General features: G+C 42.8%; 1 protein-coding gene across 1 annotated transcript in view; it reads left to right on the forward strand.

Annotated features, from left to right (window-relative positions):
* LOC109522161 (calmodulin-binding transcription activator 1-like) overlaps window positions 1–13,611 on the forward strand; it is a 58,760-nt gene that overhangs the window by 6,543 nt on the left and 38,606 nt on the right. Inside the window, 1 exon segment of the mRNA XM_019880472.1 lies at window positions 3,892–3,995. Coding sequence (XP_019736031.1) covers window positions 3,892–3,995 — 104 coding nt within the window.

The following is a 13,611-nucleotide window of genomic DNA, read 5'->3' on the forward strand; positions in this document are numbered from 1 at the left end:
GCATTCATGGCAGAGAGGCTGGAGCGCTGCTAAAAAAGAAATTAGGCTTTAACTAAGCTGCACCATTCAGCTGTTTAACTAAGCTGCGGCACCGTTCAGCTGTTTGAAATTCTGTCTTCTCAGGCCTTCTATTAATAAATGCATAATTGATTAGGGGCAGCATACGTGCTTGAAACACACTTCCTCCCCACACCAACACACATACAAGACAAGACCTCCCTCCTGTCCGGGAGCAGCACTTATCTTTCTGCGCGTCTTTGTGTTGCTCCACCTCTTGTCCTTGCGAAATTGCGGCTGTGTAAATATTTCTCTCCCCTGCTAAGTTTCTTTTTTGCTTTTCATTGGCTGCCCGCCCCCCTCGCCTCCCCCCCTCCCTGCCTCCCTCCCTGCTCTGACCCCCTCACTCTTCTTCTCTCGTTCTGTCGTCTGCCCTCAGGTAGAGTATATAATTCATATCTTCCCAGGGGAGTCATGAATGGACGCCCTCCACTCAAATGCTTATCAATAACCTTTGAGTGCACGCTCTCTTTGATTCCAAGCAGCATATCTGTTGGATACACGCTCGTAAATGGACACAGATACACTTGCGCATACGCTGGGGCTCTATCTTTGAGAGGACATTTTGAACCGGCCAAGTGATATTTTCTGATGCACCAAGGGATTTTTTTTTTTTTTTGTCCTTTGTCTTCTCACTATTTCATTGCACCTCTGTTTTGACAACCTGCCCTTTGCAGCGGAGGTTTTGGTGTCAGCGTCGACTATGATTAGTGGTTGTGCGCTTATGGATCTCCCAAAAAGGGCAACAAATAACTTATATTGATATTTTTGCTCGTCACCTCACAGCAAGAAGGTTTTCGGTTTGATGTTGCTCCGGCTTCCTCCCATCCCCAGAAAACAATCAAAACCAGATGGCGGGTGGATGAACTTTTCCAAGATTTTTTTTTTTTACACTTTAATATAAATCTTCACTATTATCAATAGTCGATGTATTAGTAACTGTCAACAGATGCCATAAACAGCACCCTAAACAATCGGTAGCTTCTCGGCACTTATTGGCTTGCGACGACGCTGAACTTTTTGGTTACATGGCCTTACAAGGTGTGTAACTGTTACACTTGCACAGTTCTCTTAATTTTTGTCCTGTTGAGTTTACAGCAGCAGGTTGTTTTAAAGTGGACATAAAACTTGGCGCTTGTAAAAAACGTTTTCGTAATGTAAAATAAAAATAGACTGAGACAAAGCGCCACTACGTTTTATCACAATGTTCAGTCTTCTTTTGAAAATGAGTCTATCCGCGTAGAACAGCTTGACTCGGCAATATTTGCCCAAATGTGCTGCAAAGCGGTGAGATGGCGAGGGCCTCTCCTGTACGCAGCCCTCAGCCCCCGTTTTTATTTATTTTTGCAGAAATATGAAATTGTTCTTCACCTCTCTGCCAGGCTTCTGTTTTGTGCCATATTCATGACCCTTTGGAGTGTTTACTGGCACCAGCACATCAGAGTATCCCCTTAAAACGCTGTGCCAAAGCCACCGCCCATGAAGAAATCTGTCATCTCCTGAGTAAACGCTTCTGAAACTTAGGCGTGATGCTTCAATTGAATTAGTCAACACAATTTGGTGCCAATAACATTTCAATGGATTTATGTTGTTTTGATGCCACTGGATCCAAACATGACATTGTTCTTTTCGCGAATATGCACATTTTGACATTGATATTCTCTTTATGCGACAACTTTCATACACACATACATACATACATATATAATTTTTTTTCATTGAACCCTAAAAGTTTTTGTCAAAACCGTAAAAGTTGGGTCAAAGCTGAATAACCCAATTTTTCTGCGCTCAATTTGACCCACGTGTGGGTCAGTCCTTTTTTAACACGGAAATTGGGTCAAATTTAACCCCAAATTAGTTCTTGAAGTGTTTTTAGAGCGTATAATCAAAGTACATTTTGTAAGCTGTCAAAACAGATTAATCCATCATTAATCATCATTAGATCCCATTATGAATCAAGTAACAGTCAAAAATATTGATCTCAAAAAGTTGAGCCAATTCAAAGAAACAAATGTCATTTTCAGACTCAGCTGCCCAAAATTGCTCAGAAACTATTAAAATATCTTTGGCACTTGAACAAAAAAAATTGTTGTACTCAGTGGTCTGGACCTTGACCGTTCGACCTCCAAGATTTTGTGCAACTTTTGAGCTATCGTTTTACTTAACGGATGCGTCATATGTCAAATTGTACAACCTTGGGCCCTTTGGAGACTCCACTGTCGTATCCATTCCACTGTGAGTGGAATTGACTCAAAATAAATTGCCATGCCCATATTCACTTTGCAGAAGATGTTTTGGACAGTTCAGAGAACATGTGGCACAGAGCCAGGCCACAGTGTGCTGAAATATGGCGTGTAAAGGCAAAGCAAAAGTCTGCTCATTCAACTCGACAAGGCTTTGGAGGTGCCGTTAATTCTTGACTAGTATCTCTCGGGGGCTTATTTATGGCTTTTGCACATCACCATCATCATCATCATCATCATAGCTGTCGTCATCTTCACCAAATGTAACTGATTTTCTTTCACGAGACGAGCGTAATTTACTCCTTAGTTCCTTGAGAAGACTCTCACAAAGCCTCCCCTCATGACCCAAAATACACTGTCGAGCAACGCCGCTATAAAAGAGAGTGAGAGACACCCATGCAATTGGACGTGATTGTTTCCAACCAAATGAACTCATAATGTATGATAATGGAGCTCCTCTGGAACCAAATCTGTATCGGTGTGGGCCTCCGAGTTTTATGTGTGCTGCTCCATTTGGAATTCAAAGTGAAGTATTCTGCCATTCTCTTATGTGCATTTCATGTTTGACTTGGTACCGTGTTTATAAAATTAGCAACCTCGCCATACAATACAGTACGTCACAATAAACATCAGCCCCTAAATGAAAAGTAAAATGGTGGACATTGTAGGGCGCACTATAATATGTTGTGTGTGTGTGTGTGTGTGTGTGTGTATGAGTGTCTGTTTTACAGTATGATTATGAACCCAAAGACTATCCTCCTCAAACATATTTTTTTTCCCTCATTGATTTTAGCTAACATTTTGCACTTTGTCTTTCTCATTAAAAAAAATAATAAATCACAGGATTATAATGGATTGACTCCTTTTAGCAAAATCAGCTTCTTATGTCCTTCACATGCCTGAACAAATGATTATGCTAAATCGCATGCTTAAGATTGCTCAATGCAATTAAAAGTAGTATTCAGAAAGAGTCGGCTTTTTTTTTTTTTTCAAACGGTGACCTGTAATGTTTTTACTTTTCTTGAATGGATCAAAAGCCAATTTGTTTTAAATGAGTTTCAAGGCAATCTGCTTATTGCGGATTGGTGTTCTCCTTCTTGAATAGAACTCCTGGCAATTCCTCCTAGATTATAAAAAGATGCACAGGTGGGGAGGGATGGGCACTTTTCATTATTAGTTTAATTTATTTTGAGCATGGAACGAGATAAATAAATACTGTACCAAAAAAAAAGCATAAGAAAGATACTGAAGAAAAAAACAGAACAAAAAAATAAAAATAAATAAATGAAGTGACAAAGAAAAAAGGTCCATCGTCTTTTTTTTTTTTAAACTATGCACCACAATGAATGCACCCGAAATTGTCTATAGGTGTGAAGGCTCACCTGTGACTAATGAGGACAAAAAATGGTTGGTTCTATGTTGACGTCATTTTGTAGCAGTCAGAGGAACATGCAGGAACATCGCTAAAAACAAAAATGACATGCTGTGAAACGCACGCAACCGTTGGATCGAACATCTGCAAGAATGTCGTGGGTTCGTCTTCTCTTGGAACTCGTTGCTTTACCCTCATCCTGCTCTCCCCTCGCTACAGGTGAGCCGGGCCAGTTGAAAATCTACCTTCCGAAGAAGCTTCTCGAGTGTCTGCCCAAATGTTCCTCTCTGCCCAAGGAGCGCCATCGTTGGAACACTAACGAGGTGAGAATGTGACACACTCGTGAGGGAAATATGCGTGACAGTGAGATGAACTCAGCGTTGTGCCTGGTGACTCATTTCTATCTGAAGTCACCATGAGGGCTGGATGAAGAGGAGGTAAACAAACACGAGGGTAGTTTTTTTTTCCCATTATATAAACTTAAAACTGTGACACGAGGAAAGAAAATAAACATACAAAGCCAAGCTCAGCGGTAAAATGGGACAGATTTTGGCGCCCGATGTTTGCTTTGTTGCCCCGATGGGGTTGGCAGTTGCTGTCCAGAGGACACAAAGCCTTTTGTGTCGGACTCTTAATTCCACGCGCTCGGCTCGGCACGGCTCTACTCACCGTTGATGCTTTTCCACTGACAAAACCGAGTACTAATTTGCGCACAGCAGTCATGACCAAAATATTTTATGCTCTCTTCAGTGGGATGTGAAGAATAACTTCTATGCATATACATTGTGCAATATATTTTTATTCAGTCATTTAAGTAAGGGTGGGTTTTTTTCTTCATATATTCAAGTGCACAGTTAAAGTCAAAACTCTGTAAAATGTTACCATGCTATACTATCCCATAAAATTAAATATACCTTTTAGGTATAAAACCCCCGGATTCATTTTTTATGAACACTTTAGCCTACTATTTTTTTTTTTTTTTGGTCTGTTTGGTTGGCAATTGGCTGATGAGCAGTCCAGGGTGTACGCCGCCCCTCACCCAAAGTCATTTGGGCTCGGCTCCAGCTCATCTGCGACCCTAATGAGGACAAGCGCTATAGAAAATGGACGGATGGCTGCTAATGTTGACTTACTCTGTCACCGTGCCAGCCGTTGTACTCCACAGTCTCCACTTTGCTGCAGTGGTCAGTTTCCTTGCTGCTCTCCGCCTTCCCTTGAATTATTTCTGTCTCCTCAGCTACATGTCGTGAAGTAAACACAGAATACCCTCAATGTCTTTTGTTTACGGCGCCGTCTCTCGTTCTGACTCCAACCGGCCCAAACCGAGACGAGTCGAGCTGAGCCAAGCTGCGCAGTGCCAATTTTCAGCCATGGCTTTTTTTTTTTTAAATCCCGCAGATGGAATGAACCATGGGTCAGTCGAAAAAGGGAAAAAAAAATATCTCGGCATTGTTGCTAGGCGACCATAGACGCTGTTAAATGCATGCTATTTTGGGCTTGTTTTTTTCTGCCTTGTGTGTAAATGGTGGCTTAGATGCTGTGTGTAATTTTGCCGACAAAACAAAAGGAAGACTGAACAATGAAAAGCTCTATGTGATGAGTAAACAACAAAAGCAGTGACCATGCACCTTGAGAATTTGATCATGAGTTATTTTTTTTCACACCTCATTAGTCAGCTACAAACGTGTGAATTCTTCGTGAGTAAAGAGGACAGGAGCTCCCCCCAGATTGGATTCCAGTGAAGGATGTAGATACTAATATACGTTTGTTAACTGTTGGACTAAAGTTTCAGCCTGCCGACCAAAGTAAATGTCATGGTTTTCCCCATTAAGGCAAAAAGTTATCAACATTATGTAATGCAGATTTTCGTCTAGATGGCTGCTGAATAGTAATAAAGGTTTCATTTTATTTACATTTTATTTACATTTTTTTACAGACTATGCATTGTGAAATGACGTAATTGTCTGAGGTACAGCAACATCAATCCAAAAAAAAAAAAAAAACTAGGAATGGGCATTTGACTGCATTTATCTGATCAACTATGATGATCAATTGATGGATTATTTGTTCTTTTAAAAGTGTAACCCTTTTGACATCACTTCTGCATTCGTTAATCCTTAAATGCTGCTGCCGCGATGTTTGTTTGAACAACACAAACTAGTCGAGACTGAATCAACAACCTCTCTGCTGGTTGAAGCCGAATTGAGCATTTTATTTTCCCCAATTGCTTCCAAAAGTCATGAATCGACATTCTCAACGATCAGTTACTCAACCATCAATGACTTTGATCACTCCTTGTCAAATACAGAAAGGAAGGATAACAAGTCGGGCAAAAGTCTGGGTAAAAACAAATCTGGTATGCAGGCTTAATGGGTTGTCCAATTATAGAACATGAGGTGATTTTCTACCAGAGAGTCCAACTTTTTCTTTTTTTTTTTTTTTTTGCTTCCTGTGCCACTTCCTTTATGCAACTTTCACTAGAATGACTGGGGTGCCTCTCAGATGCTAATTCCAGTTCTCATTATGCATCCGTGGATTCTATCAGCATTTGAAATTTACACCAGGGGGCAATAATATACTCGACTTAATATACACAAATATCAAGAACGCCTACAGAGCCATTTCCCTACCCCACACGGGCAACCCTGACCACCTATACTGTTCTCCTAATAATAAAAGTTTGCTTCAAACTTTTGCTCTTTTAATAATGGCCGTATGCTTGTTCCAGCCTGACGTAACCTTAACCCTTTCATGCACCCTGTAACCCGATAACGTGATAAGCCGTAGTAACCGCTGTCCCTCAAAGGGTTAAACAGGACATTACCAATCATGATCTTCGCACCTTTGCGTTTTGCGACAGAATATAGCCATTAGCTAAGAAAAGAGTCTCAGGGATAAAAAAACGGATATCGTGTATTGCACCGCGCGACACTTGGCGGTTTGCGACAGCCGCGGCGATGCGGTTGGCCTCTGTCGGGACATTTTCTTCATGTGCAGGCTGAGCACTCCATTATGGATGAGCGTTTGTGTGTTTGTGTTATTGATTACCGAGTCCAGCATTATTATGCAATGCAAAGCTGATTTAGCTTGTGGTTTTTCTCTGAGGAAAGTCATTACATTTCTCATGCAATCCATCTCAATGAAGGTCATACTGCGAGTTAAGCAACAACGCGGAATGAGCAGTGGGCTCACGTGAACAATTTGTGTGTGTGTGTGGGTGTGAGTGTGTGGGTGTGGGCGTGCATGTGGGTGTGTATTTGAGCAACCACATGAGTGTTACCGGTAAGGTTAAAGCAGCGGCAACCAGAGCAACCTCTCCCATGTGTAAACCCGACTCACCATTGAGTCCTCTCCGTTAGAGCCTGACATTTTTGGGAATGCTCGTGGGACAGAAGCCAATTACAAAATTCATCATGTGACTGGGCCACGTCAGGAGAAATGTCAGCAGGAAGGAGGCAGCTTTGGAATCATAACAATGGGGGCAGTTTTTATTTAAATGCAAATGATATTCATAAAAAGTATTTGCAATGTCAGGCATTGCAGGGTATTTTTTTTTTTTTTTTTTTTTTTTTAAACCGGCATCCAGTTATGTTTCTGCTCCGGTAACTGGTTGCAAGCAGCCACCAGGGCAGCGTATGACGTATTTGGATAGATGACACATGGTGCAGTGCCAACACGGTGGCCATATGGTGGCAATAAAAAGCTGTGCCGCACAACACAAAGTCATCGAAGACGAGACTGGTGATAACATCACATCAAAACAATTGCGGTGCCTGAAGGCGGTGGAATTATTCTGTCATGGGATTGGAATGAGACAGGTGTATCTTTGAGGAAGTCGGTTGTGTACAGCAGAGAATTTACACTCCTGCGTCACCCTCTGCTCTATCAACATCTCTCATTGCCTCTCCTTCCTCTCTCTCTCTCTCTCTCTCTCTCTCTCTCTCTCTCTCTCTCTCTCTCTCTCTCTCTCTCACTCGCTCTGCTGAGAAGGCACGGGCTCAGTTCAGGGGGAGGTTTGGTGTCCCTCAGTGAATTCCTTCAAAGCTTCTCTTCCAACCAGGCAAAGTTTGCTGCATATTTAAAGACAGCATTGTGTCTTCTGCTTCTCCTGCTTAGTGCTTTCACCGGGCTAGCTGTGTGAGCTACGATTGCTCCTGATGTACTGTTGTGCATGTATCGGCGCGTTCGCCTCAACTGTGCACAGCTCCGGGTGATTGAGCCGGATTATCTTGTTGCCAGTGTAACAAAAAGCAGATTTTCTTCACTGTTTTTGTTGAAAATCGTTGCGCGCAACATATGGAAATCGAGTAAGGGTTGCATCATCTCCAACATTCGGCACTCCGGTATAGTCTGAGCATTAGATTGCAAAGGAGTGCCAATTAGACTCTAATCATATCCAATAAAAGAACTTAATCTAATATTCTGCCTTAATAATGATAATAGTGTTTCGTTTTGATTGACGCAGTCAGCCAGAGAGGTATTAATTAATTCATACGTACTTATTGGTTGCAGCCAGTGTCAATCAAAATGTCTTGTTTTTCTCTTTGTAAAAACATCATATTGGTATCCGATTTTACAGTATGTACTGTAATTGATGGTGTCGTGGTACACTGACTTGTGGGTTCAGTCCCCACTCAGTGATGGGGTGAACGGCAGTGGGAATGCTCTCTCGGTGTGCCTTTTGATTGACTGGCTCGGGGCTATCACTCCACTGTGGAGTTTACTTTTCGCCCTGCAGTCAACTGGGATAGTTTGCAGCTCACCGTCCAAGATAGACGGTGCTGGGAATGGATGGGTCCATAGATTTCATACGAGAGAATCATGGTGGGTCTAGTGGTTATCGCATCTGCCTCACAGTTGACAAGTCTCAAGTTCAAATCTTTACTCGGGCTCCTACCAGATGCATGTTGGGTTCAGACTCTAGCCGTAACTAATGATTTTCTCATTGAGTCAAAAATACATTGAAGGACATTGGTTAAGCCACATCCGATAAAATTTAAATATTCTAAAAAAAACAAATGTCCCTTTCATGTAAAAAAAAAAAAAGATAAAATCTAATTTTCATTTTGATATTAAAATAGACACTTAAATAATCAAAATGTAAATAAAATACAAATCCGAAGCAAATACATCAGCAGGGGGTCAAAAGAACCACAAGGAAGAAGGAGAAAAGCATATCTCCGATTATTCAGGATCTTGACACCTCAAGTGTGTGCCCTTGCCTTTTTTCACTGTCCACGAACGTGCCATTTTTGTACAATCTCTTCTCTTGTCACTAGCAAAGTGTCACTACGTGAATTTCTCCAAAAACCCAAATTTAAAAATTGTACTTGCAGCAGCGAACCCTTGAACTTACAGTCTGCGTGGTGCAGACTTTCTCCTCGGTTGCTAGTTCAGGTAAGTAGGGTTGTCGTCGCGTCATTGTGTCGGCCAGCACACCACTTGGGGCCAGACGTAGAGGAAAGATGACAATGGAGTTAGTGAGGTGGATATGTGAGTTTTTCTGTCTATTTTTATCTTCTTCGAGTTCTTAGAAGACAATTCTGTGTGTGTGTGTGTGTGTGTGTGTGTCTGTGTGTGTTTACGTTTTCGAAGAGAAAACTAATAAACAAACACATTGACAAGAGAAGCCACAGGATAATGCATCTATCAAGAACGCTGTTAAGTTAGCAACATTTACACCATTAAACGTAGCACTTTCTGTTTAATGCTCAAATTCCAACAGGCAAAGTGCACCATACACCACATCCACTGGCAGATTGCCGCTGACTAACTGATGGTAACGTGCACTATTTAACATTATATAAATGAAAAAAAAAAAAACACTTTAACGCATTATGGTGCAATGGCTAATGGCTAATGCTAACAAAACACTTTCAGTATACTTGTGTGTCGCGACTCACTTTGTCATTGACGCATACACCGGAAAGAAACTGCAGCACACACGGTACCAAGTGAGTTGCATCCTCTTCTTCCATCCATCGTGAGGTGACGTCACCGCTCAGGCACAAGTCATGTGAACCGGACTGCTCAAATGACAAATATACCAATGCATAAAAAAAATCAATAAACAGGACACCAAACTTATCACAATGAACTTATTTCCCCAAAAATGCCTTTGGCCTTTTCTATTGACTCTTTGTGTATCTTTGGCATGGAAAAAAAAGAAAATCCAGTTCTACACGCTATGACCCAATTAAAACACACGGTGAAGGAATAAAAGCAGCAATGAGGCGGTCGGTAATTATCCGTCAGGAAGAACGTGAGTTTGAATTATTTGTCGGATCACCGGCAGCGTGACCCTAAAGAGTGACAAGCGGAATTAAAAATGAATGAATGGATGGATTTTGCCGGTGTACCTAATGAAGTGACCACCGGGTCTGTACGTCCCACGTGAGTCCTGACCAAGCCAAGAACAAAACAGATGCTGCTCATGAGGGTTAGCAATGAAAAAAAAAAATGTGCCCATTACTAATGCAGCGTATTTATGCCAATGCAGCATTGGAGATCATTTATATGGCGGATGTCATCACCCACTGTTTTGGTGGAGATCTACATGCTCTTTATTAATGACTCCACGGAGAAGCGCAATATGATTTCCCTGGTTCCCGTGTGCGCACGTGTGTGCAGAAAACGAGATTACCATTCGGATCTCACGCCTCTGATAGAGCCTCACCCGCGTCATCCAATCACCAGATCATGTCCTTAATCTCACCTTTTCCTCGCTATGCGTACGCTTCACAAAGTGTGCGCTGGTATCTGTGTGCGCGCACGCGCGGGGGGCCCGCGCATTTGTTTCTTTGCTGGTGTGCGCGATGCCATATGATCCTCTGATCTCTGTTTTGTCACGCATGGCTCCCCCTGACACCTTGGCCTCCCACAAGCACTGAGCCGAAACCCCCGTTCATTTTTACTCCGTACACTCCTCCTTCTGCTCTCTGTCCTTTGCCTCTCCTCCTTCTCTTGCCTCCCTCCCCTGTCTCTCTCTCTCTTTTGTGTATCTACTGATGTGTGAAATTATTCCGGGATGGAGGGATGGATTCCTCCCCAAAGGGCTGAATGGAGGCGTGAGCCTTTCTTCAATAATAGATTGGGGGTGTATGTGTATCTGTCCGTGGTAATAGACTATAGACTAGTTTTAGATAACAAACCATACTCAGGTGGACAGATGATAGCAAAGATTTTTTTTTTTCATCCATAGGGAATAACTTGTTCGATTACAGTAAAGTGGTTGTTGAGTTAAGCTTCAAAATAAGCCTGGCAAACTTTTTAATACTGACACACGCAATACTTTCTTACATGAACGTGAAGCTACGACTCATTTCATGAATCAAACATTAAAATGAATATGTGATTTAGTGGGCAGTCAGGTGGGGCGACTGGTTAGCGCGTCGGCTTCACGGAGGTACCGGGTTCGATTCCAGCTCCGGCCTCCCTGTGTGGAGTTTACATGTTCTCCCCCGGCCTGTGTGGGTTTTCTCTGGGTACTCCGGTTTCCTCCCACATTCCCAAAACATGCATGCCACGCTGATTAAACACTCTAAATTGTCCCTAAATGTGAGTGTGAGCGTGGAGGTTTGTTTGTCGCTGTGTGCCCTGCGATTGGCTGACAACCGGTTCAGGGTGTCCCCCGCCTGGAAGACGACTGGGATAGACTCCAGCACCCGCGACCCTTGTGAGGATAAGCGGATCGGAAAATGGACGGATGGACGGGTGGATAGAAAGAGTGCTAGTCGCTCTTAAGATTCACTTTTATCCTTTTCGAATAATTAAATGATTTGAAATGAAAGGTTAATCGTTTGATTGGCGAGCACTTGTGATGTTATCAGGAGACACCGCTAGCTGTGTGATGAAGTGGAGAGAGCTCGTCCCGTGTCTTGCCATCGGTGACACTAACGTGAATGAGAAGATCAAAACGCATATATATATATTTAAGACTGCCGCCCCAGTCACCGTGCGCGTTGCTATGACAACCGCGTGTGTGTGTGTTTGCGTGTGCGTGAGTGTGTGTGTGTGTAGTTGTGCTAATGGCGTGATCGATGGCGCAAGTGTGACACAAATGGAGTCCATGATTGCGCGGTACATCGGAAGTGATAAGCGAGACATCTGCTCGAGAAGTGTGATTGTAATGCCCAGCGCGTACGACACATAAAAAAGAAAAACAGCTGATGAAGGACAAAAGTAGTGTTTGTAAGCATCATGCTCCTTTGTGCACTTTAGGCTCTATAAACCTCGTCTCCGGCCTGAAACCGTGTGCGTATGCGTGGCCATGAGGGGGGAAAGTCGAATATTTCATTTTTGCCATCACTGTTGTTTGTAGGCCATTTAACCGATGCCCAGAATTAAATATACATTCATCGTAGTCACCCGTTTCTTTGCAGAGATCCGTTGTATTCTCCTCACATAGGTAATACAAGGCAGGAGATATGTCTCGGAAATAATTTACACCAGAGGGACGATCTTAAATGTCAGCTAGCAGACTGTGGAAAACTGCTACGGATCCATTATGGAAACTCAGAATGATACCAGGGAGCAGACAGGCAGTTTTCGGGGCCTCTGCTGTTTTGAAGGGTGTCCTTGATTTATGACTTTGATGCGAGACTTGCTAATGTCCAACTCGCTCTGGCACCAGGCCGCGAGAAGCTGACACACTCCATTTTGTCAGCCGTGTCGGAGCCAAGATAAAAGAAGCGTGCTTTTTGGAAACTTACACAAATGTTCATTTTTAGAATATAAAGGATGTGGCGATCATGCACAGGTTTTATAGTATTGCTGTGTGTGTGTGTGTGTGTGTGTGTGTGTGTGTGTGTGTGTGTGTGTGTGTGTGTGTGTGTGTGTGTGTGTGTGTGTGTGCGTTTCCCAGAGCGTGCCCAAGGCGTCAACCTCTCCAGTTGACATTGAGAACTCTGGTGTTACCGTTTACCAGTGTAAAGCAATTTAATGAGAGGGCATAGAAGCCAAAACACTGACATGCAAACGCACACATGCTCAAGTGAATTCACACACACACACACACACACACACACACACACACACACACACACGCGCAGACACACAACCTATATGCGCAAAACCATGGTATGTTTCTCAGCTCCTTATGTTGATTCCTATTCTTTTGTTTTTAATCCTTCCTCTGTCTTTTAGGTTGAGAAATATTTTATGTTTGGAGAGCGCCAAGTTATAATCACTAATTAGTCCTCCAGGCTCTCTGTCTCCCTCTTAGTCTGTATCTTTCCATCTATTTCTATTTCTCTCTCTCTCTCTCTCTCTCACTGTGAGTCACACATAGCCCAATTAACACCCAGCGTCAGCTTGTGTCTGTTTTGACTTTCTATTTCTCCTCCAACTTCAAACATTGTCTCTGCCCCGCTGACCTAACTGGCAGCAGAACCCAAACACAGCTGCAATGCAAAAAAAAAAAACAAAAACAACATCAACAACATCAACAACAAAAAAAAAACCGCCAATAATTACATTAATTAAATTCATAGGTGCAAGTTCCTTGTGGGCATGTGTAATTAACCCACAAGCCTTAAATTTGACTGTTCACTGAATGTGTTAATGGGGTTTCACAGATTGCTTGGATCGTTGTTTCAGTGGTTCTCACTGCAGTCCACAAGGGGCTGGGGATTCACCATTCACCAGTCCTCCCCTCCCTTGCCCTCCCCTTCCTCACATTCTGCTCCTGCTCTATTTTCTCCGTGTGGCGCAGACCCTCTATTTATCTTGCCTGCTTTAATTTGACACAAAATATTGTTAACTGGAGACACAGAGATATATTAAACCGTGGGAATGTGTGACTGCGAGTGTGTGGGTGTTGTGCATGCCTGAGCCTTGACTGGGCTTGTGTGTACCTACGCCTGTGTGCAACTTGGTGATTCAGGTCTCTGATATACTCTGAGCCCAACCACACACACACACACACACACACACACACAC

Source organism: Hippocampus comes, unplaced genomic scaffold (genome assembly GCF_001891065.2).
Source record: "Hippocampus comes isolate QL1 unplaced genomic scaffold, H_comes_QL1_v1.1 scaffold68, whole genome shotgun sequence".
Lineage (NCBI taxonomy): Eukaryota > Metazoa > Chordata > Actinopteri > Syngnathiformes > Syngnathidae > Hippocampus > Hippocampus comes.